We start from the raw sequence: 26,931 nt of genomic DNA, 5'->3' as shown, positions 1-26,931 counted from the left end.
CTCACCTACGTTCACTGTAAAATAAAAGCTTAGCTTAATTTCTGACATCTCACTATTCACAGGGAAACATGAGGAGCTTAGCCAACATAGACGGCTGAAACAGAAAGCATAAAATTTAACCTAGTTAAATTTTATGCATTCTATTTGTTTATTATTTGTATTTTGGTTTGCACTGATTACTAAGAAATGTATTAATATTTTAGGATACTTGATTTTTGGCACATACCATGCAAAGTAGCATTCATTCTTAAAAACCAAAATCACATATATTTCAAGCATACCTACTGTAAATTATGTATTTTTGTGTTTATTTATGTGGGCATAAATGTGAGCACATATCACTTACCTTTACATCAGCATTAGTTTTGTCTGTAACCTCCATTACAAATTCAGGATGGGGATCTTTGGCAGGATTTAGAAGTAAATTCAATATATCTAAACAGTTAAAGTAAAAACAAGTACTTTTTTCACATATGCATGAAAACATATTTTTAGATGAAAAACACAAGACCAAAGAGTTGCAGCAAAATAAGATAATTGATTTTGTCTAGCTTAGCATATGCCAAATTCAAATGGTAAAACTTTGTGCTAGTATGTTAATGGTTATGGGGGAATATCAGCATTATTTAATATTTAAACCATGATGTCTTAAATATTAGAAGTATAAACAGATCATTAATAGCACATACAGAGTACTTATTATTAAACTGGGTCAATCTGGCACCTGTAAGTGACAAACCATACACTGCCCAGAAGCGAAAATTTGGAATACATAGCCTAGATCATTCAGAAATGAAAGGAACAAGAAAAAAGTTTAAAAAAGTGACAACAGGGTTTGGTGAGCACTGCCCACGGCCAATGTTCAGAGTAAATCTCAAGACATGATCACTGAAGCAAATATCTCACGAAGAATGCCTCCAATGTTCCTCAGAGCTTTTAATCTGAAATTTGAGTTATTAAATCCACAAGTAGTTTAACCAGTAAGCCCTTGGTGATCAATCATCAGCGAGAGCACAAACTGCACATCAACTGTCAAAGTGAAAAATCATTTTCTTCTGTTTATATTATAAAGAAATTTTAAGAATTACAAATGTTTTTTATGGTAATTTGCTTATTTTAAAAGATTATTCTTTATTATTTTAACAAAACATTAAAATATATCTACAGAATTGCCTTCTGCTGTTGGGTACCAACAGACTGGTAACGTGATTTCTTTAATTTCTGAATTTTTTTTTTATTGTTATAAATAAATTTAATTGCAGCAGATATAACGCTGCTGCCATGTATTCTTTTAAAATTAATAATTTATCATAGAATTTTATTCAAAAAAATTTTAATTCTAAACTATTTTCATTTCTTTTTAGTGTAACGGTGAAATCAACAAATAACCTTGCAAATATATACAGTGGATTCCGGTTATTTGGACCACTGGTTAATTGGGACAGCCGTTTATTTGGGGCAAATCTTAAAACACGGAAACCAATCAAGAAAATAGCCAGGGTTTACTTCACTTAATTGGGACAGCATGCCGTTTAATCGGGGCAGGAGACCGCAGCACTGGGGATTATCCTACGATTATCCTAGAATATCTGAGGACGAGAGTTACCGGTGCGGACGTGCCTTTCTGCTGCTCTTGGAACAGAGAAGTTTTTTCTGATTTATTTTCTGCTTTATTAGTTTAAATTGACATATTAACTTATTTTCTAGAGTAGCTTTATATTCCTATTACGGTACTTAAGTTTAAAGTAACTTAGACAGAGATTTTGTAGGTATTACTTAGTATCGGAAAGGGTATCAAATCCACGTGTTTACCGTTCATAAATAGCCGCCATTGTTACGGGAAAATTAATCAGTAAAATCTATTAATCTTGTCGAACTTCATTGGCAATTAAATTGTAATTTTAACTATACATATAACCACTTAGGTTACTTAACATAAATAATTAGTAACAATAAATAATTAATACATAACTTGATACGGAAGTTATATAAAGGGATTTCGTAGATAACACTCGTTACTGAAACATAAATATTTCGTAGATAACACTCGTTACTGAAACATAAATATAGCGTTATAACTGTGTTGGCATACAAGTTTAGGATTTAATTTTGTACTGAAATTGAAATTTTATTGAAAGTAAATCGAAATCATGACTCAAACCAGAGCAGCAAAGCAAAAGGCTCAAGCTAATTAGAATGCTGTGGCTCAGGGTAGAACTGAGGGGGGCAGTTGCCCTCTGAATCACAGCCTTTTAAGATGCACTATTTGCTTGATGTTTGCGGAGCAGTCAGGTATGGGACATGATACTGCCATGGGGGATGTCTTCGTATGTGCGCGATGCAAGGAGTGTAAGGAAATCAGGCGACAACTCAGCGTTGTTATGGGCCTATATGAGAGCTTGAAGGACAGGGTGATGCCCTCGAAGGATTACAAGTGAGGGGCCCATCAAGCTCTCAGCTGCCCACACCAATGCCAGAGCTTGCACTTGGTCATCGCGCAACACAGCGGCAACCCCAAAGGCAGAATGCGCTGGTCCTAAAGGAACTAGTAGTTGTTGGTGACTATTGTCAGGGAAACGGGAAACATGCTTTGTAAAAAGGATAGGTGGAACAGGACCAGGGTATGTCTGCCAGGGGCAAAGGTTGATAACGTTGTAGAGCGGATATCATCTTTTAAGGGCACAAAAGGTGATATAGTTGTACACGTTGGCACTAATGATATTAAGAGTAGGAGACCGGTGGAATTACTTAACAAGTACAGGTCACTGAGGAAAAAAAGCCGTGAATTAGGTTTGAATTTGAAAGTGTCTGCAATTCTGCCCAGACACAATAGGAGGGAGTATATGAGAGCCCTGTCGATCAATTCGGCCCTGGAAAGATTGGGCAGGGCTCAAGGGGTAGAATTTTTTTCAGCCTGGTCTGTACTTGTTAACAGGAGAGACTGCTTCTACAGGGATGGGATATACTTAAATAGAAAGGGTGCAAGAATGTTTGCTGATGCTATCGAGGCAGTGTTAGGTGGGTCGGAAAACTGCTAGATTGGGGGGATACAAGGACTAATAGATTAACAGTAGCCACTGGCAGAGGAGAAAGTGATTCTTGCACTCCTTCTATTGGAATGAGCAGCAGCCTGGAAAATAGGATGCAGGATATTTCAGAGACAGCTGGGAATCATGGGAACACATGGGTTGTGTTAGGGTGGCTAAGAGGAAGAGCAGGTGCATGTATACTTGCATGTACACCAATGCTAGGAGTTTAGTAAATAAATTTGATGAATTTGAGGTATAGCTCAAAACATCAAAGGCAGATATTGTTGGGATTTCAGAGACGTGGTGTCACACAGATATAAGGAATGCAGAACTGGAATTTGGGGAGTACAATGTCTACAGAAAGGATAGACAGGATAGGAAGGGAGGAGGGGTTATGCTATTAGTTAAGAAACACATAAAATCCAAGGAAGTGAAGCCAGTCGACATCGCTGGACAGTGCAGTGTCGAGTCAGTTTGGTGTGACATAAGCATTGGGAGATCAAAATTGAGAGTAGGAGTGTGCTATAGGCCTAATGACTCTGATGAGTATAATAAGAAACTGTACAGAGAAATAGAGTGGGCCAGTAAATCAGAGAGTCTTATAATGGGGGATTTTAATTTCCCAGATATTGACTGGAATTTGGGGGCTGGTCACTCACACACTAGCAAGGCTTTTGTGGATTTATTGGATGATTGTTTTCTACATCAACATGTTCGGGAGGCAACTAGAGGGAGTAATACTCTTGATTTGATTATCAGTAGTGATTCTTCATGCATTAAGAATCTGCAGATAAATGAACCACTAGGTGGCAGTGATCACAGTGTTCTGAAGTGGGAGTTACTCAAAGAGGTAACTACCATTAGGGGTAAAGGGAAGGGGTATTGCTTTCGTAAAGGCGACTACGATGGACTGAGACAGTATTTAAATTCTATACAGTGGGATCGATTGATGATGTTACCAACAGCAAATTCAAAATGGGAAGCATTCAAAGAACTTATCTTGGAAGCTACTAGGCTTTACATACCAACTAAGAAATATTGTTCAAGGTTTAGGCCTAAATGGATGTCAGATGAACTAATGAGGCATATGGCAGAGAAGAAAAATGCATGGGATACATACAAATTAACACGTGACACAGTCTAGAAGGAAGGGGATGAATCAGATTGGTCCACTTGATATCGATGGGTCAACTGTTGATGACCCTGCTCAGGTAGCTAACAAACTAAATGAATATTTTGCATCGACATTCACACATGAGTTATTCAGCGAGGGCAATGCCAGAGGTGTATTCAACTCTAGCAGTAAGCTAAAGAATCTTGTAATAACTGAGAGTAAAGTGGAGGAGAAATTGTTGAAGATAAACACAAGAAAGGCACCTGGGGTGGATGGGATCTATCCAGTTATATTAAAGGAGGCAGCAAAGGAAGTAAGCAAACAATTAGCCATAATTATGAGAGCTTCCTTGGACTCAGGGGAGGTACCCACAGACTGGAGATGTGCAAATGTGACCCCAATTCACAAGGGAGGATCAAAGGCTGACACAAGTAATTATAGACCTGTGAGTTTAACTTCTGTTCCTGGAAAATTAATGGAGGCACTGGTTAAAGAAGCACTGCAGGATCATCTAGACAAGACTTCAGTTATAGCTCGGACACAGCATGGTTTTGTTAAGGGGAAGTCTTTCCTGACCAATTTGATTGTATACTATGATGCAGTCACAAAAGAACTGGATGCAGGGAATAACTTTGACATTATATACTTGGATCTTAGAAAGGCTTTTGATACTGTTGCACATGGAAGACTGCTGCACAAATTGGAGCAGTGTGGCACTGGAGGCAAATTGCTGCTATGGATAAAGGAGTGGTTGAGGGGGAGAAGACAGAGTGGTAATTAATGGACACTGCTCATCATGGACTAATGTTATTAGTGGAGTCCCTCAGGGTTCAGTATTGGGTCCTTTATTGTTTTCTGTATTTATAAATGATATTGATGATGGTATATCAAGCTTAATGTCCAAGTTTGCAGACGATACGAAGGTTGGCAGGGTTGTCAAGGACACTACTGACACTATGCTGCTGCAACAGGATCTGGAAAGGTTGAGCAGATGGGTTGAGAGGTGGCAAATGAAGTTTAACATTGACAAATGTAAAGTACTACATATGAGAAACAGCAACCCCAGAGCAACGTATCAACTCTGTGGTACTACACTGACAGTGGTAGAGAATGAAAGGGACCTGGGGGTGGGTGTGCAGGCAGATATGAAGTTCTCTGAGCAGTGCAGACGGGCTTCAAGAGTAGCTCATGGTGTATTGTCAATGATATATAGGAATTTTTCTAGCAGGGATAAGGAGGTGATTATTCCCTTGTATAAGGCAATGGTCAGGCCACACCTAGAGTACTGTATACAGGCCTGGAGGCCTGTATACGGTACTCTAGGTGTGGCCTGATTCAAGAAGGATGTAGAGCTGCTGGAACAAGTACAGAGAAGGGCAACAAGATTAGTGAATGGAACAAAGGGGTGCTCTTATGAAGAAAGGCTTAAGTTTTGCGAATTACAGTGTCTGGAGACTAGGCACCAGCGAGGTGATCTGATAGAGGTTTACAAAGCCTTGAATCGTTTGAGCATGCTCAATGCTGATGGGATTCTTCCTCTTGCTCAGAATAATCACCTGAGAGGGCATAAATTCAAATTGAGGAAAGACAGATGTAGGATAGATGTGCAGAAATTTGCCTTTAGCCACGGGTGGTTGGTAGGTGGAACAGACTTCCATCCCTTGTCGTGGAAGTTGATAGCCTGAATAAGTTTAAGGCTCAGCTGGACAGGTATTTAGAACGAACAGAGGGGTGGTGAAGTGGAAGTGGTTATTTTTTATTTATTTATTTTACTTTATTTATTTTTTTTTGGCTGATGCTGCATAAGCTTGCTTTCTTGCATCAAATGCCTCTACTAATGCTAATGTTAATGGTCTCTGACGGTACCAAGTAGTTCGGTCGAAATTCAGGAGGTCACAACCATAAAACAATTAAAACAATTAGCAATCAACTGTTTATTGGGCTTTTCTGTTAGTGAAATCTGTCATAAACGGACAGTAAATTCAATCTTACTGAATTTGCAATAATACCGACAGCTGGAATTTTGTGAGTTATTATGGTCAAATGTGTTTACACTTCCATGAAATCTTCAATCATATAAAAAAATTAATTTTCAGATCTTCTCTTCATTCCTATTTTTAAAGCTTTGTAACTCGTTACACTGTTTTCACTTGCGCGTATTGTGTTACTTGCAATTTGTGTGTGCCGTGTTCTTTGTTATTGATTGCTTATCTTTTTACTGTTTTAAATTTTAACCCCCACCCACAAATATCAGTGAACAGAAATGTCAACTAGTTTGTATGTATATTTTACAGTACGCATTAATTATTCCGATTATCACGTTTATTCTTCCGATTTTCACGTATCATTTAATTTTTTAATTGGTAAGGTAATAAAGGGTAAATTTGTGTTTAATATATCTTTTCTTTTATAGCCTGTGGATAATATTCCTCCTATTTTTGCTAATTAGAATCGCTGTTTAATAGAATTAAAATTCAATTCACAAACATGGTCACAATGACCGGCGCTTACTGCACATCGTATAGTGAATGGTACTTTACTATGGTGACTCCATCGTAACATGATTTGATTGTACAGTGAACCAATTGTAAAGGGAGGGTACATTGTATTTTTAACTATTTACATGAAACTTCGGATAATTGGGGCTGTTTTTGTTGTTTTTGTTGATTTGGTAGTTGTTGGCGCATCGGCTTCTGTGGCCATATTGCACCTCCCAAGGTTTTTGCAGTACTTTGATCCAAGCCCGAGGCGGGAATCGAACCCGCGACCTTTGGGTTGCCGAGCAGGTACTTTACCCACTTGGCTAGCCCGGTCGGATAATTGGGGTAGCCACTTAATCAGGCCAAAATGCACTAGTCCCGATGTGTCCCAAATAACCTTTACTTTTTGTTCCTGCAATTCCATAACTATCTCCACTTCGGTGACATTCATTAAATCCCATTCACTTATCTATCACTCATTTTGAAGAGTTCAGTGTGTTATGTAGTGTGACTTCGGATGGGATTCTGCTTATAGAGGACATTTTTAATATTAGTTCAGAATGCCTTGCTTGAGTTGTTTCACTTAATAGATCTCCTCACCGGAGATCTATTACGTGAAATTAAGATTTTACCATTTTTGGTGTACTTGCCACATTTTTGAGACATCTCTGGATGACAAAAGGAGGGTTTTGCTTACTGGCTGAGTCAATAAGGAATGTATAATCAGAAATGTTGGTGGTTCTGATTTGTTTGAATTTGAGAGAAGAAAATCCCTCTCCCACAAGGTTACTGGCCCCACCATGTGCAGGCAAAAGCGATACCAACCAGTGACCAAGAAATCAGAAGAGAGCAGAATGCTGTTAGTAGGAGATAGCAGTAACATTGCTAGCAGGTGTAACAGTGATGTTGCTAGCAAGGAAGGCAGAAATATTGCAAGTGGAGAAGGGTTTATGAAAAAAGCTAGAACTCTCCCTAGAGAAACACTAGAAATCACTTGGCACTCAGGGCCATATTTCACATCTACATTAAAATAGGTACCCTGATTGTGTCATGTTTAATTATAACAAATAGCATCACGTATTGTTAATAGATTGTATTATAACTAAATCGTAAACTTTATCTACATTATATGTTATATATAAAACTGTCTTCAGTACCTCTATATTTAACTTGTGTGTTATACTGCTTGTTGTTTACTGTCTCTGGAAGTCAGCTGACTCAGATTAAGTTTGTTGTTTTGCTGGTGGGAACTGTTAATACTACTTCGGAAATGACCATTGCCTTACTTTTAGTTCAACAAATACCCCAGGGGCTGAACATCTGGTGAGTATGGGCTTGATAAACCCAGGGTCCTGAGCTGGATATCATTCTTCTCTTTCTTGCTTTCTTGGCGATTCCCTTCTACTTCTCTCTCTCTCTCTCTCTCTCTCAGGTTAACGCGGGAATTTTTTTTTTGGCTGGTGCAGCATAAGCCTCAGGCTTCCTTGCACCATATGGCTGCTAATAATAATAATAATAATAATAATTTATAGTGTGCTTTTAAAAAGGGATTTTGTTTTATCATTATATTTGGGAACAGTGCTTGACACAAAAACCAAAGAAGATTTCACCACAAAATTCCAAGTGGCAGCTGAACAGCTGCATTGCTCAAGAATTCAATAATTTACACTAATTCAATAGCTATGATATCCAATCTTCAGAAGAAACACACTGCAACATCCTTAACAACAGTAGACAACTACATCATCCAAATCCAACAGGCATTTGGCTATCTGAAAGAAAATATAAGAGGGGGGATTCAAAAAAAGGATTTGTAGTAGTTGTGATAAAAGGTTGAAAAAATCATGTATTATACTTTTTCAATATAGTGACCAGTTAAATTGACACATTTTTTGCCACTTCTCAATACACTTCTACAGGCCAGTTTTGTGTAAATCATCTGACTGTCCTTCAAAACATGACTCAGCAGCAGAAATCACCTCATCATAAGCAGCAAAGTGTTTTCAACAAAAAAAGGACTTCAGTGCAAGAAAGAAGAATAAATCTGAGGGTGAAGGTTAGGGGAATAAGCAGGTTGTGGTAATATTTCAAACCCACATGCGTGGGAACACTTCACTGCACACACTAGGAATAGGCAGGGGCATTATCATGGAGCAGGCATACACCTTTTGGCAGCTTTCCCCATTTTTTTTTCTTTTATAGCATACATAGCTTCATGAAGAGGTTGGAATAATACTTTGCCATCACAGGTACAGCCCTTTTGAAGGTAATCTGTTACTATTAACACCATGCTGATCTCAAAAATCAAGGTAGTGACAGCACCACCTTGCCAGCATTTGGTTGCACCTTTGCCTTTTTTTATGGGGGGATTGATTGTTCATGTTTCCACTGTTTTGACATTTGTTTATTTTCGGGATCATAGTGATGGATCCAAGTTTTATCCATGATGACCAGCAGTGAAAAACACTCCTCTTGCTTTTCCTGCCATAGTGACAGTACTTCATGTGCACATTTTGCCCTTCCATTCTTCTGGTAAGGGATCAAAAGTCTGGGAACCCATTTAGCAGACATATTACCCATATGCAACTTGGATCAATGTTCTCCACAGACCCTACACTAATATGGAGCTCTGCAGCTAGTTCTTTCATGCTAATGCAGTGATCTTCAGGAGTGATGCCACAATTTTTGCAACACACTCTTCTGTTACAGCAGTTGCTGTGCATCCTGGAATTTCTTCATCATGCATTCAGGTTCTTCCACATCTGAATTGTTTATACCAATGTGCAACAACACTGTAACCTGGGCAGATTTCATTCAGTGCAAAGAAAAAAATTAATTGTCAGATCAAAACCAAAATTTGCATGGTTGTTATAGAGATTTCAAGATATTAAACAAAAAAATTTTCATCTGTATATCATAACTACTTCTGGGTGAATACAAATCTTTTTGAACCCCCTCAACATGTTTAATGTAGTTTGTATCTGTATTCTGAGTTCCAGATGTAAGACATGTCTTTTTTAGTAAGTCTCAGCTTGTCAAAAAATTTTTTCATCTTTTTTTTGATTTCTAGGATAAAAAACATGTTCACAGAAAAACACAAACATGTTTCCACGAGAATAAAAATAGTATTTTCACAGGGTGTATAAATAATTTAATCATGTGTAAACACAATACATCTATAGAACATCTAAATAAAAATATGCATCTTGTGAATTTTTATATAAAAGAAATATGCATTTGAAAATAGTATATTACTTTTAAAGGATACTCAAGTCAACTGTTGCTCCTAAATTATCAATATTAGAAATGAAACAATACTCCTTTCCTTGATTTAATAAGTTATCTAAAAGTCCCGAATTGGAAAAAGAAGCATAAAAATCTCCATGTCCAGGAGGGTACCAACTAAAAAAAAAAAAACAAAATAAAATAAATAATAACACACACAAGGTATAATATTGAACAGTTCTGAAGTACAATAAAGAATTCAATTAATAACAAATACTGTTAATAGAATAAGTTAATTCAAATGTCATGCTTAAAAAAAACAAACCACAACAAATTTTCTGGGGTTCTGCGGAGCCACACTGGGATCTTCACAGACCTAGATATCACACATTTTTGGTTATTTATTATTTAATCAACAAAAAGGATGACGGGGGAAAAAGGAGGAAAAATTACGAAGTTTCTTTGGATGAGACATGTTTTGTGTCATCCAAATCTGGATTCAATTTATGATATTTGCAATTGTCTCTCAATATAGTTCATGTTTTGAGAATGACAGGAGATTGTGAGATCGTTGGCATAAAGGTATGAATCCACTGTTTTCAGAATGAGTTCAGTTATGTGATTCATTCTAATTGCAAACAGAGTAGCATTGAGAACAGACCCTTAAACTTTTTGGACAAAGTTTTTAGAGAGAGTCCCCTATAACAAACTTGAAAGGATCTTTGTTGTAGGAACTTTTGCATGAAATATGGCAAATTTCCTCTCAGGCCATGAGAATACAGATCCTTTAAGATGCTAAAATGCCATGTTGTGTCAAAGACTTTCTCAGTGTCCAGACAGACATGACAAGATGTTCCTTTTTGATAATGCATTTCTGATGTTTACTTCAGCTTTAATCATAAGTCCAATGATGATCAATTTTTTTGGAATTCAAACTGATTGTTGTTAATCAAATTTTGGGACTTGAGATACCAAGTCAGACGACCATAAATCATTTTTTCGAGAGTTTTGCCCAGACAGCTGGTAAGTGAAATTGATCTGTAGCTGTGAGGAGCAGAATGGTCTTAACCAGGTTTTGGGATTGTCAGTATGAAGGAATGATGCCAGGAGCTTGGGAATGTATGTTCAGTGAAGATTTGATTGAAAAAAAAATCAGCAGTGAAGAGAGTGATTTTTGATCTAAATTTTGGAGCATTACATAAAATATCCCATCGGGACTAGCAGCACTGTTTCTTGTGTTGATAAGAGCCAGCTACAGTTCAATCATGGTGAATGGTTGATTATAAAATAATGCATAGCTGTCAATTAAATCATTTTGGATTTCTAGGTCACATGTTTATTTTTTTTGAAATGATTGGTCATAAGCATTTGAGGAGAGCAACTGACCAAATACGGATCCTAGAGCATTTGCGATTTCTGTAGGAGTAGAGAGTTCCCATCCATTCCAGTTAAGTAGTAGAGAAGATGTTGGAGGAAATTTACTGTTTAACAGTTTTATTTTTCTCTAGATCAGTCTCATATCTGTATTTTTATGAACTTAAGAAGAAAATTTAATCCAAGATTCTTTTTTCGCTTTCTGTCTGATAACGTGCTCTCTTGCTCTAAGTTGCTTATAACTAATAAGACTGGAAGTGGTTGGATGTTTGCAAAAAAAACATTCCATGCTTTGTTTTTCTCCTTTTTTGCATTGTTGCATTCTTTGTTCCACCAGTAATTTAATTTTTGCCTTTTCCTGACTTGGTTTTGAGGAATGGCAGTGGTTGCAGCTGTTAGCATTTGGTTTGTTATGTGTTAAGTAATGTGGTTGATGGAAGACGACTGAATGATATGGTTGTAAAATGTGATGAGCCTGTTGTATTTTATCCAGTCAGCCTTTGGAAATTAACATTTAACTAGATTAGCTGTTAAATATAAAGTATAGATTACATTTTATCTAGACAGACTTTAACTAGATTATCTGTTGGTAAGGAACAGGAAGTTTGAATTTTGCATATTATTGGAAAATGGTTACTGTTGTGAGGGTCATTAAGAGTTATCTATAACATCCTCTTGGATAGAGGAAGTAAAGTAAAGTGTAGCCATTATCAACCCACTGCAGGATGGAAGCCTCCTCAACAATTCATGCTGAGGGAAATGGACCATAATCTGCCACGCTGGTCCAGTGCGAGTTGGCAGATCGACCGTATTCTGCAGTCAGGGGCTTGAACCCCGGTCTACTCAAAGAGCGTGTGCTACTGCACTCCCGCTCCTGCCCACTCGGCTACGGAGGCCTTGGACAGAGTACTGGAGAGTAAATGGAAAGGTCTATTGCAGAGGTTGCTCCAGTAGGAAAATGAATAGGTAGAGGAGTCGGTATTCAATAATGCTAAATTCTGTCTGTCGATCAACATTTCAACAAGCTTTCCACGCCGCTCTAAGCTGGAGACACTCCATAATGGGTGATGAGCATAAAGTCACCTAGTAAACAAAATGGAAGTGGTAGTTGCAAGACAAGATCCTCGATTTTCTGAATAGAATATGGAAGGTAAAAGATAAATTGAGACCAAAGTGATTCCAATTACAATGCGTGTGGCAAGAGCTAAGGAGGTTTGCAATGAAATGCATCTGGAGGGAACTCTTGAATCCAACAGGATGGCTACTCCTCCATAAGCACGATTAGTATCTGATCCGTCTTGTCTGAAGATAGTATAACTTTTGACTGCAGGGGAAACTTGGGGTGTCAAGTTGGTTTCTTTATAGGCACATGGCAAAAGGACTGAAGCAGTGAATTAATTCATAAATATCATCGACGTTGCTGCAAAAACCTCTGAAATTCCACTGAATGATGTGTTCCATTATTTGGTTTTGTATGTGGAAGATGTACCTGTCTACTTTTTATGAGTGGATTGTTTATAACAGTCCAGTTTTGATTTTTATTTTCTGTGAAATGTAGGACATCCTGAGTCATTGCTATAATCCATATCATCTTCTGTGTGTATTTCAAGCAGTTCTTCTTGACCATTGTTAGGTTTGACAAAGTTTGTTAGGCATGATTACTTCGTGTCAACAGGATATGATTTTTTCAAATTTTCTGCTACTTGACAATGTGAACTCTGGGATGGAACTGCAAGTAGCATATTATTGCTGTGGTCTATTAAGTTCAGTTTAGATGGATGCTGGACTGAGAGTACTGATCGAGTCCAGTCTGAGATTGATATTTTTGGAGAGATGGACACATGCCACTGATTTGTATCTATGGATGGTACAAGCATAAGTGCATTTTGGTATACTTAAATTGACCTGCTTTCTTGCTTCCTGGGAAGAAACTATTTTCAATTTTATATTTTTTTTCCTAACTTCCAGAGTTCACAATCTTTGGAGTATGCTGGATGGTTGCCACTACAATTAGGACACTGTGGTATTGGTGCCTTGCATTCTGCTTGTTACAAGTTTTGCACCCACAGTTCAGACATATAGCATTTCTGTGGCATGCCGTCTGAGAATGGCCAAATTTTTGACATTAATAACATCTAAGCTGATTTGGGGTATATGGCCAAATGTGGTAGTTCAAGTAACATGCTTTGACAGAACCCGGTGTACTGAAAGTTAAGGTTATGTTTCTTGAAGAGTAACATAACCTTAACCGTATGCCGTATTTTCTGATCATGATTCATTTTGCACGAGAGGTGTTTTGATCTTTTAGCTCCTGGACTATTTCTTTCTCAGAAACGTTTAATAGATCTCATTCCATGATCACTCCCTTGGAAGAATTCAGTGTGTTACATGAAGTGACTTGAATCAGAATTCCATTTAAAGAAGTTAGTCATAATAATAACTCAGAATGTCTTGAGTAAGATGTCTCTATTAGTAAATCCCTGATTGGAGTCGTTTAACCATTTTTGGTGAACCTGCGGCATTTTCTAGGCATCTCTGAATGATGAAAGGGTAGAGCTTGCTCACAGGTTGAAATGACAAAGAATGCACTATGAAGAATGCTAGATTCCTGTTTCTTGTATCCTTTTAAAGTCTCTTTGAAAGGGAGCAGTCATGGTCAGTGTCACTGTCATGTTGAGAGCTCTTTGGCTCTAAACGTGGAAATACATCAGTTTCCATTTCTGCTCCTTTTAGCCCTGATGGGATGGATTTTCCCCCAGATTATTGGCCCCACCACACGGAGGCAGGAGCTGTGCCACCAAGTGACCAAGCGGTTATTAAAGTTAGTAGAGTGGTTAGTATTTGATATGTAGACTAGAAAAAGAAAGGTGGATTCCCTTTCTGGATTCTTACTTCTGACTTTGCAAACACAGAACAACTTAAAAGTAAACAAAAGAGAAGAAAATCACACAAGAAAAGAAATAAAACTATATTATTTTCTAAGAGCACTATAAATTGCACAGAGAAAAATGCTTGGCACTGGTGGCTTTAGGCCATATTGTACCTATCAATGTAGTTCTGCATATGCTCTTTGACTGCTGCAGAAGCAGTCAGAAATTATCACATAATTATATATGTTTCAGGATAGGAAAGAATTTTGTGAGATTTGAGTTATCAACTATGTGGCCAAATGACAAAGGTTCTTGTAGGTTTGAGATAAAACTGAATGAAGAAGAGTCAGGCATTACTGTACAAGCTCATTCCAAATGCCTTTACTGTGAGAGATGTAGAGCAGCGCATACACTGTGTAAAGTCATTTCCTGACAGAAGCAAAAAAGATAAGTAAGACATAGGCTGAAGACCTGGACAAACTATTGATTGGGATGGACATGTGATTTAGGAGGTTTTTATTTTTTTTTCATTATTATTTTTTTTATTTTTGGTTGATGCTATATAAGCTTGCTTTCTTGCATCATTTGCCACTACTAATACTAAAATCCATTTGAGTTTTGTCTAAGATTACTTCTTCCTATCCATTTGTATGAAAGCTGGGCCCATAAATGTAGTACAGGCTTTAACTGAAAGAATTTACTATATATATATATATATATTTTCATTTTCCACAGAAGTGTCATATTCTCTGTATATTGGATTTATTTACATATTCTCTGTATATTGGATTTATTTACATATTCTCTGTATATTGGATTTATTTACATATTCTATGTATATTGGATTTATAGTCAATGGCAGTAGAAACTTCAGTAGGGCTGTGCTGGATGGATGTTTGGCAGCATGATCCAAACTTTCATTCCCTGATATTCCAGTGTGGCCTGGAATCTAGCAGAAATCTAGCTCAGCTCTGATCTGATGAGCTTTAATAAGGAATGTAAAGGTGGGGAGGTGTTTTAGATTAACAGGAAGAAAATATTTTTGATATCAGGTTTTTTAACTTGTAACTTAAATAGCATAACTACTACATTCTGTAGGAATGCAATACAGAAATGGTGGTATCAGGGAATACCACTGCTGTACCCAACTCACTCTCAGACTTTGATTCACTGGTATAAATTTTTACAGTCAGGATAATTTTTCATATAAAGCATTATGTAATTGTTGACAGTTATTGTTTGCTAGAGAGTGTTTTCCTAATTGCCGGCAGTAATTGTCACAAGACTGTATAAAGGTTCTGTATGGAGGGTCTGTATCTATGGGATCTCAGAGGAATTTACTGATGTGCATCTTCTAAGTTTCTATTAGTTTCTGTAATATGATAGCAGCAGGCCAAGTTACCTGTGGTCTGTTTCTATAGTAGGTCACATACTGTTGACCAAAACTTGGGTTTCTAAATGGCAATACACAAAAATGACACCTGCAGCTTGGGAATGTGTAGTAAGTAAATATATGATTGAAAAAGATTAGCAACGAAGATAATGAATTTTGATCTAAATGTTGGAGCATTACATAATACACCCAATCAGGGCCAAGCAACCGTTCCTTGAGATGGAAAGAGATTGTGGTGGTAAATGCAATTCAAACATTGCAAATGATTGAACACATTCAAGAATATGTTCATCATGCTGCTGAAGAAGGCAATTCATAAAATACAGCTCCTAGAACATTTGCAATCTCTTTAGGATTAGAGAGCTCCTATCCATTCCAGTTAAGCAGTGGAGTAGATAATGGAGGAAATTTTCCATTTAATTCCTTTATTTTTTTTCCAGATCACTCTGACATCAGTATTTTTTATTAACTAAGAAAGTGAATTTAATCCAAGAGTTTTTTTTTTTTTTTGGCTTTTCTCTTGATATAGCAGGCGTTTGCTCTAAAGCACTTATAATTATTGAAACTGGAAGTGGTTGGCTGTTTGTGGAATAGTTTTTTTTTTGTTTTTAGATTGCACTCTTCCTTCCATAATTTATTTTTTAATGGCTTTTTAGTTTATATTGCAGAAAACCAGCAGTTACAGCTGTTGGCATTTGATTTGCCAAGTGTTCGATAACAGTGCTGGTGGAACAGGACCAAATGTTATGGTCATCTAAAGAGACAAAGGTATTTTATCCATTCAGCCTTTGAAGATTTTGATTTTACTGGATTTTCTTGTTGTTAAAGAGTAGGATATTTGAATTTTATATATTAGTGGGCAATGATCACTGTTCAGCGTATCATTAAGAGCTACCCAATATATACTAGGAGAGGTCTACTGCAGAAGTTGAAACTGAAGTGAAATGGAAATTAAAAACAGCAGAAGAAAGGGATCTGGGAATTACAATACGGGCAGATAAACTCTACAGGATAATGTTCGATGAATCGAACATTATCCTGTAGAGATAGAGAGGTCTTAATCCCACTGTATAATGCACTTGTAAGACCACATTTGGAACACTGTGTTCGAGTATGAAAACCTCATCTAAAAAAAGACACAGCTTCTTCAAAGGGTCCAAAGATGGGCAACTTGAATGGTGAGATCGACAGGACAACCATATGAGGAAAGACTGCGATTATCAGGACTACAGAGTTTGGCAACCAGGCATATCAGAGGTGACCTGATCCAAGTTTACAAGGCTCTGAGAGGGATTAGTAAAATGAATGAAGGTGGAATTCTTACTGTTATAAAGAATTCCAGAACTAGGGGTCATAAATTCAAATTACAGGGCTTGAGGTTTAGATTAGATTGTAGGAAGTTTTCTTATAGCCAGTGAGTTGTTGATTGCTGGAACAAGTTGCCCTCGCAGGTAGTTGAGGGTGACCTACCTGCTCTTACTCCATGTGCGAAGTGCCCATGTTCTCTAAGTCACTGATGCACCCTGATGAATGTGTGCCTGTTGGGCTGCCTTCAGCGGGGAAATACTTCTTGGTACAAACATGCAGCCTTGAGTGCACTGCCATTTGGCTTTACCATACATGAATTGCATGTCTACATACTCTTCACTGCTGTAACCTCTTTCCATGTTGACTATCCTTTGACAAGTACTAGTATGCCTGCTACATCTCAGAGCATTGAGAGAGGGGAAAGGGAGAGAATGAGCATAACCTAACCCAAACAAACAAGTCAGTGGTGAATTCCAACTAGAAATGTGCAATATCTCGAAAACAATTCACTTAAGGACCCATGTTTACTAGGCTTTTTTTGCATATTGTAGTCTGTACAGTTCACCTTTAAATTATTGACCATCACTTTTGAAACACCCTGTATATTTATTATATATATATATATATATATATATATATATATATTTTTTTTTTTTTTTTATCAGAATGTTTATCTTTCTGTTTCTCATAATTTATAGCTGAAAACAAATTTTAGATGATAATGCAATGGCCTGGAAACTTTTTTTATAATTTTTATAGTAAAATACACTAAAAAATGAGAATGATCATTGCATTTTTAATTTTTTTTAATTTTTAAACTATTAAACTGCAAATGGTGCAGTTTAATAGTTGATAATAGTTCCCCCCCTCCTTGATTACACTCCTCTGTGCAGTAAACAGACTTGAAGCTCACATCTTTTTTTCAACATAACTGTTTGCTTATGTCACTTTCAGCTCATGACTTTGCTGTATAATTTCTCTCCTCCATTCATTAGCTCCCTCTCTGAAGTGAACCCTTTGGAGGTATTGAGTGTAGCAGGAGACCAATTAGAATTCCTCAAAATGAGAAAAGTTTTGGTCACATATTTGTGATTGGTAGTTTCAACAAGCAGATCACCAGATTTAAATCTAAGATACATTTTCAGAGAACCAGCTATGTTTCTAGACATTTTTGGATGTAAAATGGTGATAAATTACCTACAAGCTGGTTTGATAAAGAGTGTATGATAAAGAAAAGATGGATGACTCCATTTGGGCAGCAACCATCTTTAGTGTCTCTGTTTGACTATAGGGGTCGCTACTAAGATGATGCAACTCCATTAAGGTTGGAATTGCAATCCTGATCGAAAGAAGGTCCATCTTTTGCTCCTTTTGGCCCCGTGGGCTGACTTTACAGCCCAGTTTTCCAGCCTCACCATGGAGAGGCAGGTGCAGTGCCATGAGGAAACTAAGTAGCTGAGTTATTTGGTAGTATAAGAAAGAGAAAAGCAGATTTCTTTTCTGAAAATAATGGTGGTGGCAGTTGATTTATGATGTAGCAGCATCTGGTGCCATAACACACCAAGTCCATGACTGCAATAATAAAAGGCATAAGCAGTATAGGTATAAAAGTACAAGTATAAGATGTGCTAGTATGATCAGCACACTGAATGATCACTGTTAGATACTGCAGCACAAGTGCAAAAAGGCAAACACATCCAATGTTAAGTTTGTCAGTTAAATTTGCCCGAGTATAGAAAAAAAAAAAGGTGTTTGGTTAATGGCAATATAAGCAGCTTTGCATCACTTATTAAAAAACTAATGGCAGTTAATTAAAACATGCTTAATGTTGGAAGTAACACAACCGTGTTTATGCATATGGGGCAATCCTTAGCTTTAAGAAGATATGAATGCACAGTAGCTACTTATTCAACGTCAGGCCAAAATGACTTTCTCATGATGAACTTTATGCATACAGGATTGCCACATCCTAATCACATGTTTAATCAGATATAGTTTGTTTACTTCCTGCCTGTGACAGATTGTCTGCCATAATGAAAGCCTTCTTTCATGAAGGCATGTTGTAAATCTTTAAGGAACCAATATGGGCAGCTGACTATGCACTCATCAGCTCACTCATTTTACTTGATCCCTGAGTAGCATGAGAACCAACAAAAGAAGACATCTCTATCAGATTCATACAGAAAATAGAGCATTTCCCACATGTAGACCAGGATTGAATAATGATCAGACTGCATACCTTTAAGAGCATGTAAAACACTCCATAAATCAGTATGCAAGAAGCATTTATGGTACAGCTTTACATGTACATTAAGTAGCACTTTACTAGGTACACCTACCTAATAGTGAGTAGATCCCCCCTCCCCTTAGTCCTCAGAACAGCCCAGATTCATCATGGCAAAGACTCAACAAGGTACCAAAAGTATGCCACAAGGATGATGGTCCAAGTTGAATAAATTTCTTCAACCAGTTGTTGCAAATTGAAATGGTTGTGGAGCTATACTCTGAAGAGCTTCTTACACCTCATTTAGGCACGTGTGTAGCATTTCAGGTTAGAATATACCAGGTGGAACAAGGTTCTACAAAAATTTTCGAAAGTGTGTCACTGAAAAGTCTGTACCACTAATCTGAAAGAGATAACCTGACAATCATCTGCAGGTTAAAAAATTTAATTTAATTTGTAAAAATATATATTAGGATCGAATTAATGAACTACTTATCAAATTTTCTTTATTAACATAGGTATTTAGAATAAATTTTACAATATCAAAAAAAAATTCAAATTATGCAGATGATACACTTACGCTTCAGGATCAGGGTTGGTTAGTGTAGTAGCTATTGGTAGCATACTTTCTCTGTTTATCCTAGGATATCTGCAAATGAATGCATTAGAATGAGCCTAACTACACCAGAGAATTTTTCTATTTTAGAAATCCTATAAGTATAATAAAGACCACTCTCATACAACTACTCATGCAAGTAGATGGGATAAATAGTGCAGCTGTTTTAAAAATGAATGTTTTGCCTATCCAGGTTAATTATATATGTATACAATACTTAACATAAAACCTATTAAGCAACAGGTTACATTCTGCAGCAAAATGCAGTGAACATCAGAAATCACTCACAGATATTCTTCTCTTAATAAAGATTAAAGGGAACATAGTAGATTAAAGTTAAATACAATAAAGTATTATATTTCAATGTAAAAAGTTGTTGCATAATGTAAAAATTATTACCACTATACAAAATACATGTTTATAAAAAATATTGAACTGTTTTGTATTGTACAGATCCATTACAAGTTTGCAGCCACACTCAAATCAGATTACTATCAGAGACAAGTTATGTTACTTCTCCTGTGACAAAAGCTAGCTCAGAAAGACTCCTATCTTACGTAACATTTAGCAGAAGCATACCTGCATATGCTTCTCATAAACTGATCATTAAGTGGATAAATACAGGATTATGCTGGGAAAAAAAAAAAAAGTCACAAGTCAAGTCAATGTGTATCTGCAATTCTGCCCAGAAGCAATAGAAAGGATTATGTGATAAAAGCCTTGTGGATTAACTCAAGACTCAAGTGACTCTGCATAACTTTTAGGGATGGGCCCAGCCTTACAGTTTGTGAAGCCCAAGGCAAAACATTCACAATGGTCTCCATTTCAATGGTGAATACTAGGGTTTATGTCAAATCCAGTTTATCCCCCTACCACTAACTATAATTTGTAATGGAGGACTATTTGTTCACACTTTTTTCTAATCAACAATTTAAAATCTACCTTAATAACTAATAAAGAAACTTACAAGCTTTAGGTAATGCAAGATCAGCTATAACTTCCCTATAGTCCAATTCGCTTGCAATATCATTTTCATTCAACAAAACTGCCAAGTTTTTAACCTGGCTTCAAATCAACGTTGACTGCATGTAAGTATTCATAAATTTTAAAATTTTAACTTCAAAAAACTTCTTGTCCCCAAGATGCTATACTGACAGGAAAAGTCAGAGGAATTCTGAGAACTACATACAAGCATATCTAAATTTCCTTACCTTTTTTTTTTTTTTTTTTTTTGTCACTCATGGCCTGAGGCAACCCACCTTACTATAAGGCTGGGCCTATCTTGTGCAGGGGTATCAGTATGGCCTGCTAGTATGTAGAAGGATCTATTTTGTAGAGAAGGAATAGATGTAATATTCCTTCTCTACAAAAGAAGAGAAGGAATATTACATATTGTTACAATCTGTTACATTTTACTACTAATATATGTAACATATATATATCATTAAGGAGAGTTTAAGGTTCAGGGAACTATAAATTGGGAGGAGGAGAGACACATTTATCTGATGGTATGGGTAAAATAAACACATGTGCATATTTCAAGAGCTCTTGACTGTTCCCTCAAAAGCTGGTGTTGGAAAGACGTGCCAAGGATAACAATGTTTCAAATGAACAGATAGCTAATGCTACAGAAAAAAGTTTAAATAACTTCAAGGGGTGGGGGGGGGGGGTTAAGGTAGTAAACTACAGTAGTACAAGACCACTGTCTAAACTGTGCCTACAGCAATGCCAGGAGCAGAGTCAATTAGTGAATCTGAACTATTTATTGCTTAGGGCAACTACTGCTGACATAACAGGACTAATGGAAATGTGATGTCACTTCAGAAATAGAGAATGATGATTTTCACTAGGGTAAATATAAAATATTAAGAAAGAATGTTCACTTTTATCAAAAGCAGTCTAAGCATGATAAAGGCTTTCCCACATTCAGAACTAGCACATGCCAGCATAAAATCTGTGTGGCATTAGGTAGTTGGAAGCAAAGGTTAAATGAGAGTGAGGGAATGCTATAGATCAGATGATTGTGTAGATCATGACAAGCATCTCTACAAGCAGATGGAATGGATGAGCAAGTGTGAATGTCTCATTACGGGCAATTTCAATTTGCCCCATACAGATCGGGGAAAGTGGGAGAGAAACTCACCATGGGGTCAGAATTTTTAGATAAACCAGATGATTCTTATTTGTATCAAGATGCTAGAGAAAATACTAGGGGAAAGAATATGCTAGACTTGATCATCAGTGAAAACCCATATGACATTACAGGGCTGACACCATTAATAGAGAAATCATTAGCAGGAAATGATCATATAGTTCTAAGTGGGAACTGTGAAGAAAGTAGTTATGTTAGAGAGAGAGAGAGAGAGAGAGAGAGAGAGAGAGAGAGAGAGAGAGAGAGAGAGAGGATATTGTAATATTCAATGCTTTTAAAGCAATAGGCACAAAAGCCATGAGAATATTAGCATTAGCAAAGGCATATGTTGCAAGAAAGCAAGTTTATACAGCATCAGCCAAAAAAAAAAAAAAATTTGTTCCCATTTCACCCATCCGATTACTTCAAATGTTTGTCTAGTTCAGCCTTAAATTTATTTAAGCTATCAACTTCCACAACAACAGATGGAAGTCTGTTCCAGCAATCAACTACCCATTGGCTAAAGGTAAACTTCTGCACATCTATTCTACAATTGTCTTTCCTTAATTTGAATCTATGCCCCTGAGGTTCTTAATCTGAGCAAGCAGAAGTATCCTGTCAGCACTGAACCTGCTCAAACCATTCAAGGCCTTATACACCTCAATCAGATCACTTCACAGATGTCTAGTTAGTATTAGTATTAGTAACGGCCGTATGGTGCAAGAAAGCCTATGGCTTATGCTGCACCAGCCAAAAAAAAAAAATAAAAAAAATAAAAAAAATCCGAACAAAACAATGATAAAAACAAAAATTAAATAAATAAATAATAATAATTAATAAAGAAATAAAAATAATAAAATGAAATTAAAAATTAAATAAAAAGGAAATTAATCCTATCATCCTATGCGCTTCCCTTACCCGAAAGTACTATCCAGATGACCTTTGAATTTCCCCAAACTGTCGGCCTCTACCACCCATGAAGGCAACTTATTCCAGTAATTTATAACTCGCTGGCTAAAATAAAACTTCCTGCAGTCCAATCTAAACATTTCCCCGCGTAACTTGAATTTATGTCCCCTAGTTCTAGCATCATTTATAATCTTGAAAATTTTGTCCTCATTCAGTTTACTGATGCCTCTCAGAGCCTTAAACACCTCAATCAAATCTCCTCTAAGGTGTCTAGTTTCCAAACTCTGCAACCCACATATTCGAAGTCTTTCTTCATAAGGACGCCCTTTTGCCGATCTCACCAGGCGAGTTACCCTTCGTTGCACCCTTTCAAGAAGCTCGATGTCTTTCTTTAGGTGCGGTCTCCATACTTGAACACAGTATTCCAAGTGTGGTCTAACATAGGCCTTATATAATGGGATTATCACGTCCCTATCTCTACTTGCAAAAGTTCGATAGATCATCGATAGGACACCATGGGCCTTCCTTGCAACCTGTTTACAATGCTCAGAGAATTTCATGTCTGACCGTATCGTAACACCCAAGTCCCTTTCCTCCAGTACTGGGTTTAGTTGAACTCCACCAAGTGAATAAGTTATTTTGGGATTACTGTTTCCCAGGTGTAATACCTTACACTTTGTTGGATTAAAGCACAGCTGCCATTTTTCTGACCATTCTTGAAGTCTATCTAGGTCTCTCTGAAGAAGCTCAGCTTGACAGTGATCATTAACTACTCTACCAATTTTAACATCATCTGCAAATTTAGACATCACGCCCTCTATCCCTTCATCAATGTCGTTTATGAAAATTAAAAACAACAGTGGTCCTAATACTGATCCTTGGGGAACCCCACTTCTCACATCAACCCAATCTGAGGAATAGCCATTTATCACAACCCTCTGCCTCCTGCCCTGAAGCCATCCTTCTATCCATCTAAGGATTTTCCCAGTGATTCCAACCTGTTCCAGCTTATAAAGCAACCGCTCATGTGGGACTGAGTCAAAAGCTTTGCTGAAATCTAAATAAACAATGTCGAAATTATTCCCTAAATCCAGCTCGTGAGTGACCCTTTCGAAATAGCGAACCAGATTTGTTAAATGATTTTCCCTTTACAAAACCATGCTGAGTATCCTTGAGAATTTCAATTCTATCCAAATGATCCTGAATTCCACCCTTGATCAATGCCTCCATGATTTTCCCTACTACTGAAGTCAGACTGACAGGTCGATAATTTCCCACTTCACTTTTAGAGCCACCCTTATGTATGGGAGATACATTTGCACTTTTCCAATCCAAGGGAATCTCCCCAGAGTCTAGTGATGCTCGCATAACCAGCCTCAGTGGTTCAATGCACTCGCTTGCCGCCTCTCTCAGATGCTTAGTTTCCAGATGCTACAACTTGCAGAACTTAAGCCTTTATTCATAAGCGCACCCCTATATATATATATATATATATACTTATTTGAATAATGTTTGAAATAATTGAAAACTGAATCTTACATAAAAAAGGAGTAAAGCATACAGAGGCAGCAAAAGGCATTTTCCTCTATATGACGCTTGAGATATAAACTTAAGTGAGAATAATAATTAAAAAAAATAAATAAAATAATAATAATAAATTGTCAGCAGCATGGCAAAACAGAAGATCGAAAATTGTGAAATTATACGTAACGATCAAACCAACAGGGAAGGAAGAGAATAAATTTCTTTTTTTTAATTATTATTCTCACTTAAGTTTATATATATATATATATATATATATTTTTGATTGCTTAAATTAATTAAATTTGATTGTTTTATTGATTGTTCTAATATTTTATCCCTTGCTGCTCCTGTTCAGGATACACCCTAATACCCAATGGAAAATAGACACTAAAGTTTGATTCATCTAAGCAATTAAAATAAAATATATATATATATATATATATAAGAAAATACAGCACAAGAAGAATGCTGAGATGGATTAATACATAGCTGGCAGGTTTAATAGAGCAGAAAAAGGTGGTGTGGGAAAGTTACAGAGCAATGAAAGAACTAAAGCCTATAAAAGCTACAAGTTGACTTGTAAACAGTAGTATGGAAAGTATTAAGCTTGCAAGGTCTCATTATGAAAAAATACTGGCTATGAGAGCAAAGAATGGCTCTCTTAGCAAGTGATATGGCTTTTCAGGTATGTGAATATAAAGAAAAGAATGAATGAGATTAGACCCTTGTCTAGTGGGTGTGGAAAAGTCTTAATCAAAAACATTTATTAGAAAAATTTCAGCCTGAAGGCAAGTAAAGTTCCTATTGTTGATGACATATACAGCAGCAAGAGAGTGAATTGACCAATTGAGATTAACTATGAGAACATCACTGGACTTGGATAAGGTTCCGTTAGACTGTAGATGTACCTACATATCACCAACAGATAAAGGTGGTTCTATGAGTAAGTAGATATTTACTCATACCAGTCAGTCTGACACCAGTGTGGTAAAGAAATTCAGAGGCAACGAGCAAATATGAAATACAACGGATGGTCAATAAATATTGACCACCCCTTGTACTGCACTTTTTCTAAGTCAACCTTCAATTAGGATTTGAAACTTGGTTGGCAATTTCATCCTTCTCTATGTACTACCTAGAGCCACACATTTTTTCCATCTACGGAGAACTTCTTTCAGGCCTCTCGAACAGCACTCTTCACATTGAACAAACAAACAAAAAAAAAAAAAAATATATATATATATATATATATATATATCAGGCTTTTATTCATTAATTACCTGTTCATCAGTCTGAAATCTGGTCCCATATTGATTTTTTCATTTTAGAAAAGAGGTAGAAGCCTGAAGGTAAAAGACCAGAAGAATACAGTGGGTGCTACAGATTTTGAAAGCCACTCACTTGATCATTAAGTCCACCATGAAAACAACTCTGCGAGTAGCAGTGTTGTTGGCTAGGATAGGAGGACACCTTTGAATAGCTTCTTGCTTCTCTACAACTTAATAGCTTTTCTTAACTTTCCCACTATGTTTCTGTAGTACTCTCCAATGATGTCACTGCCTTTTGGGAGGTAATCTGAGGATAGTAATAGTGGCATGTGATGCAAGAAGGCAAGCATATGAGCTTATGTGGCATCAGCCTAAAAAAAAAAAAAAAAAAATTCACACAACCATTCCCTCTAAATGTTTGTCCAGTTCCTCCTAACCTATCAACTTCCACAACAACAGATGGAAGTTTGTTCCAGCAATTAACCACTCGCTGGCTAAAGGCAAATTTCCACACATCTATTCTACAGCTGTATTTCCTCAATTTGAATTTATGCCCCCTTAGGTTTGTAATCTGAACAAGTGGAAGAATCCTATCAAAATTCAGTGTGCTCAACCCATTCAAGGCCTTATACACCTCAATCAGATCACCTCGCAGGTGCCTAGTCTCCAGCTGCTGCAATTTGCATAACTTAAGCCTCTCTTGGTAAAAGGATCCTTTCATTCCCTTCATCAATCTTGTTGTCCTTCTCTGTACACGCTCAAGCAAATCTACATCCTTCCTAAAATGAGGCCTCCAGACCTGCACGCAGTACTCAAGGCGTGGCCTGACCATTGCCTTATACAGAGGGACAATCACCTCCTTTTCCCTGCTAGCAAAATCTGGACGATACCTTTATAGTTCCAGAAAACTAATAACATGAAATTGGTAGCAGGCAATTGAACCTTGGCTTTTTTGGAGTTTGATGAAGATAAATGTTTCCATTGCTTTTTCATCTGTTTTGTTTCTGGGTCATAGTATGTACTGTACTCAGCATTCATCCATCATTATAATTCAATCAAAAAAAAAAAAAAAACCTCAACATTCTCTTTCTACAAAGTCCCAATAACTGTGTGGAAAACTTTCCTGAGGAGCTTTTGAGGAGGTGTGAACAATCTCAGATCCCATAAGGTTGCCCCCTAAGACGTGTGCAGGAACTCGTGCACCATGGTGCAAATAGACCCACGGCCAATGTTCACTTCGTTTGCTATAAAATTTATAGTCACTCATCTATCTTCAGGGACTAGCTGTTCCACTTTAACCACATAGGCAGGATCTGTGGCTGAGATGGGTCTCTCTTCTCTTAGGTCATTGTGGCACACTGCTTCGCCCATTCCATTCCTCAACTGTCTTTTCCAATTTTTCACAGTATCATATGAGGGGACATTAATGATTCATCACATATGAGGTTAATTTATGATTCATCTCT

At 37.0% G+C, this 26,931-nt stretch overlaps 1 protein-coding gene across 2 annotated transcripts in view; it reads right to left on the bottom strand.

The window, feature by feature from the left end:
* UGP (UDP-glucose pyrophosphorylase) overlaps positions 1-26,931 on the bottom strand; it is a 443,603-nt gene that overhangs the window by 357,981 nt on the left and 58,691 nt on the right. For both annotated transcript variants that reach the window (XM_090376515.1, XM_090376514.1), the window contains exons 6-8: positions 19,598-19,666; positions 9,892-10,025; positions 347-435 (exon numbers count right to left, since the gene is read on the bottom strand). In XM_090376515.1, the coding sequence (XP_090232641.1) occupies positions 347-435; positions 9,892-10,025; positions 19,598-19,666 (292 nt within the window). The remainder of the gene's footprint in view (positions 1-346; positions 436-9,891; positions 10,026-19,597; positions 19,667-26,931) is intronic.

The sequence above is a fragment of the Mastigoproctus giganteus genome, chromosome 6 (genome assembly GCF_048544385.1).
Source record: "Mastigoproctus giganteus isolate SK-2022 chromosome 6, ASM4854438v1, whole genome shotgun sequence".
Lineage (NCBI taxonomy): Eukaryota > Metazoa > Arthropoda > Arachnida > Uropygi > Thelyphonidae > Mastigoproctus > Mastigoproctus giganteus.
The sequence above is the reverse complement of the archived record's forward strand: the minus strand, read 5'-3'. Positions and strand labels throughout refer to the sequence as shown.